Consider the following 4,396-nt stretch of genomic DNA (forward strand, 5'->3'; position numbering starts at 1 on the left):
CAGTGCTTTTAGAGCTGGGTGGTTTGTATGAGGCAGGTGATCGGAGGTTGGAGGGGAAGTTATAGTGGGATGTGTTAGCTGTTTATGCGCATCAAGCCCAGCGCTACTGTTACTGTACAATACAAGATGAAACTGTAAAAGAGTAGGAAAAAGAAAAAGTCACGATGTAAGAGAGGGAGAGGGAGAGAGAGATGGGGAGAGAGTGAGAAAACAACAAAGCCCTGGAGATGAAAGACGGTCTACAAAACAATGGATACAAAATAATGCTCTGCGGTGTGCAGAAATAGAGCAAAGATTGAAAACCTGCCAAGATAAAGACAAACCCCCGCTTTTGAACTGTCACTTCACCGCGATACTGTCAGAAAACAAATGGCAATCTTGACAGGTTTCAGCTGCTTTGAAAGAGACAGAATCATATTTTATTCACAAACGCATATTTTATGGCTTTTATAGCAAAGATCGTAACCTGTTGTTAAGCACTGAATTCTTGAATCTTGTGCTAAATTATTGACATCTACATAATGTACAGATGGAGGGGGAGGAAGGGAGGGGAAAGCAGAGGAAATAGGGAGGAAAGAGGAGTGAGGGTTGGGAGAAATAGAAAGGAGGAGGAAGAGCTGCAGAAATGATGAAAGAGCCCAAATCTCTACATTTTTGTGTTGTTTTTAGTAAGCACACTGTCATTTTTACATGAACCCATGAAAAACGCCGCAAAAACACAGTCTGAGCATTACCGGGAGAGCCATCAATCTGCAGGCATTATCTCTCCACCGTTTCTTTTCTTCCATCCACCCATCCCTCTAGAGCAGCAGTCCTCTGCCTCTCTTTCCGTCTGCCTGTAGAGTGTGGACAGTGAGAGTTACAGCTCGCATCAATAACAGCCAGATAACAGCCCAGTCTTCAGTCTTCAAGCACAGCCTTAAATCACATCAGCCCTGGAGGGAAGCAAATGAAGAGAGAGGAGGAGGAGAGAGGGAAAAGCTTAGCACTTATAAGACACACTACAACAACAACAACAGTGCAGCATTGGGAAAATACACACAAGTGGAACAGAACTGTATTGGGGAAAGAAATTACAAGAACTCATCAATTTATGCAGCATAAAAACAAGGCTCTGTGTTGTAACAGAGTTCACACAGCGAGCAACACGCTGAGAGAGGAGAGAAAAGCAGACATGATGACTGAGAGTTTGTGTGTGTGCATGCATTTGCATATGTGTCGCTGTATGTCTTCAGGTCCATTTTTCTGTATGTTTGTTCTGACAGCAGCACATTACCGAGCTGCAGTACACGACATGAAAAAGCACTTAATGAAGCGCTCCATCCCACTGGCGTATGTTGATCCACAGCATCACACTGGGAAAACGCTGATCCCAGTTGTAGGCATTGAACTAACACACACAAATTCGCACGAGTTCTCGTGTTTTAAAGGGTATTTCTGTCTTATTACAACTTGGGTCTTGGCTTCATAGTTTCGCCCGTCATTCCTGTCCTGAATGTAATCACCAAGGCAATCATTTTCTGTTTGAATTTCAAATCAAGTGGTTTAGATCTGTTGTTCCAAATATGATAAATATATTATTTTACAACTTGCTATAGGCTGTCTTTGCTGTAATTACCTTACACTTGACGCAGTCTGCGCCATGTATTTTACCTTCACTTCCTCATTGTGAAAAATCTCACATACCCAATAAAGAGGTACCAATTCTTAAAGTAGGTCGTCAGTAGACAAGGTAACCAGAATTCAGCAGTATATCAAATCTGTGTGCTTTTTATTTAGTAAGTATCCACAATGAAATACAGACCAAGTAAAGTAAGTTTGTTTAGTTAAATTTTTACACTCAACGACTGTGCTCTTTTTCAAACTTGTAACGAGGCTTACAGCCCACAACATTGTCAATATAAAAATGGTCTGCAGTGCACAAAAGACTGGGAACCATTTGTTTAAATAGGTCTGGGTATCACTGGACAAGCTGAAAATAACCCGTATTCACAGTTTGCTTTTTTTACAACCCATCTAGTCATCCGGCTGCTCCTGCTACTTTCTCAATCCAACGCTGATATAGCAGCAACTACTTTGAGATTATGTCATGATGACTAACAGAAACAATAGCTAATGTCAAAATGTGAACCAATTTGCAATCTACCTGAATCACCCTTTAAAAGGGGCCATGTGTAGTTTTCAATGGTCTCTAGCAGTGAGGTTTTAGATTGCATCCACTACATTTCCAAGCATGTGCTCCTGCGCATGCTCGAACTCATGAGCAAGCACTCTGTCGGCCAAAACAGACACAAGATAGCATCACACAAAATGCTGGAAACTCATGTAAGCTCCCACTGCAACAGTAATATTTTTATAAGCTTGAACTAATCCATGCTTGTTACATGATAATGCCACATGACTGTATTTAGTGAGCGTTGAGAATCAGTCATAGGAGAGGCTCAGCAATGTCAGCACAGCTAGATTTACTGGATAATAGCTAAAAATGGTTAGTGAGCTACACTAAATATTTTATACGAGATTGTTATGGGTGGTTTGGTGTGGGGACAGAGGACCCAAATGCGGTGCTCAGAGCAAAGGAGGTTTATTGAGGGAAAAGGGGGTTGAGGGACTGGAGGGAGGTGGATGCCGGGGAAACCGACATGACTGGGACCAGGGAGCCGGGGAACACTGGGGCCGAGGAAGCGGCGAGGCAAGGAAGGACTGGGAGGACGCCGTGAGGGAAGTCCGAGGAGGAGGGGACCGGAGGAAGAGCCCAGCCGACTGGACAAAGGACGAGGGTGAGTGAACCTGGGAGGAAAGCAGACAGAAAGACAGGGTTAGTGCGAGGAATAACTGGGGGAACAGAAAGCCAAGGAAAAGCAGAATAACTGGAGAGGAGAATACACCAGGACACTCGCCGTCAGCCAGGCTGCCACCACAACAGGGCCCCCTCAACAGATGCCTCCTGGCGGCTTTCCCACTGGACTAGGCAGGGCTTGGCAGACAAACGTCGGGGGGGGGGGGGGAAAGTCACACTGGGGGTCTGGCTGGTGGGGGTCCAGGGTCCAAAACAGGGAATTCAGAGAGGGTTTCAGGACTGGGAAGGGTCAGGCAAACAGGCAGGGCTGAACTGAGGACATAGGGCCAGAGGGCAGAGCTGGGGGACCAGGGAGATCAAGTGGACAGCCCGAGGGCTGACTGGGGGAACCAGAGAGTTCGTGCCAAGAGAGCACGAGGAGCAGGGGTAGGCCGGACTGCCGGCGGGGCTGAAGCCGGTCGATCCGCCAACAGGGTATGAGGAGCGGGGTTCAGCTGAGGGTTAGTGGCGCTTGCAGGCCGGGGATCACAAGGGACAGGCTGGTGGCTAGCTGCGCCAGCAGGTTGGGATCTGGACCAGACGGAGGGATAGCCGGACAGGCCAGGGGACCAGGAGGGATAGCCGGACAGGCCGGGGGACCAGCATGAGGAGCACTGGGGGAATTCAGAGCCAATAACAGGGATTCCTTGAGACGACCCACATCCCAAAGCAGCTCAGCCATACCTGGAGCACACAGTAGGCGCAGTTGTTGATCCAGAGCCTTCTCGAAGCAGGCTAGTGTATTCAGCCTCTCGTGCCAATCCTCTGCCCTTAAGTCCTGAGGAGACTGTCCGTGAAGGTCCTCACCTGGCACAGATCCTCTGGGGAAGGGCCAATGGCCGCCGGGCCCATCTCCGGTTCGGTCCAACAATCGCTGAGCACAGGCCGAGGTAACGGCCCAGACGCAGACACTGGCAGGGACTCGCTCGGGGGCTCCTTGGTGGGGGGGAGGGGCAAGGGTGTGGAGGAAGCTTGCATCCCAGGGTGGGACGAAATCCCTTAAGCGAGGCTCAGCCCACAGCAGCTGTTGAGCCCTGGTGCGGAAAGCTTCCTTCAGGCCATCATTTATGGCTCCCTTCCACAGCTCTTTCAGCTTGAAGAAGTCCCAGAGCCAGGACTCAAATTCAGAGGAGTCGGAGGAGAGGGGTGAGGGTGCTGGGTCCATGTTGAGTGAACCTGGGAGGAAAGCAGACAGAAAGACAGGGTTAGTGCAAGGAATAACCAGGAGCTGGAAAACAAAGGTTATTTAAACCTGAGCATGAGAGGTTGGCACCAGGTTAGGAGCAACGACGATCAAGCAATAATGGTGTGGAGAACCGGGGTTGAAATACAGGCAGGGATGAGGTTGACTACTGGCAGGTGTGGCAGACTGACGAGGTGGCTGATGAGGTGCATGTGCGGGTCGTTGGCTGGGCTCAGGAGCAGAGGGAGAGAGAGAGCACACAGGGGAGAAAACACAGGGAGGCAGGCAGAGAACAGAGAAAACCAAGGAAAATGCAGAATAACTGAAGAAAAGGAGAAAAAAACAGGACACTCACCAGTTGCTACACTTTGTAA

General features: G+C 48.7%; 1 protein-coding gene across 3 annotated transcripts; it reads right to left on the reverse strand.

Moving 5' to 3' along the window:
* Nucleotides 1-2,666: 2,666 nt before the first annotated feature.
* Nucleotides 2,667-4,172, reverse strand: LOC119893354. 3 transcript variants are annotated; one of them, XR_005442796.1, is made up of 2 exons: nucleotides 2,889-4,093; nucleotides 2,667-2,790 (listed from the first exon to the last, which is right to left on the reverse strand). XR_005442796.1 is itself a non-coding variant. In XM_038705454.1 (2 exons), exons 1-2 carry the CDS (start codon nucleotides 4,002-4,004, stop codon nucleotides 3,347-3,349), a joined length of 609 nt encoding a protein of 202 aa, XP_038561382.1. In that variant the 5' UTR covers nucleotides 4,005-4,093; the 3' UTR covers nucleotides 2,799-3,346. The 3 variants fall into 3 exon arrangements, 2 of the variants coding, with proteins under 2 accessions (XP_038561382.1, XP_038561381.1); XM_038705454.1 differs by lacking the exon at nucleotides 2,667-2,790 and having other exon boundaries at nucleotides 2,799-3,366; nucleotides 3,416-4,093; XM_038705453.1 differs by lacking the exon at nucleotides 2,667-2,790 and adding an exon at nucleotides 4,113-4,172 and having other exon boundaries at nucleotides 2,800-4,015.
* Nucleotides 4,173-4,396: the final 224 nt, after the last annotated feature.

This window comes from Micropterus salmoides, unplaced genomic scaffold (genome assembly GCF_014851395.1).
Source record: "Micropterus salmoides isolate LMB-PRFRI ecotype aquatic unplaced genomic scaffold, ASM1485139v1 Ms_hic_scaffold_8, whole genome shotgun sequence".
Classification (NCBI taxonomy): Eukaryota; Metazoa; Chordata; class Actinopteri; order Centrarchiformes; family Centrarchidae; genus Micropterus; species Micropterus salmoides.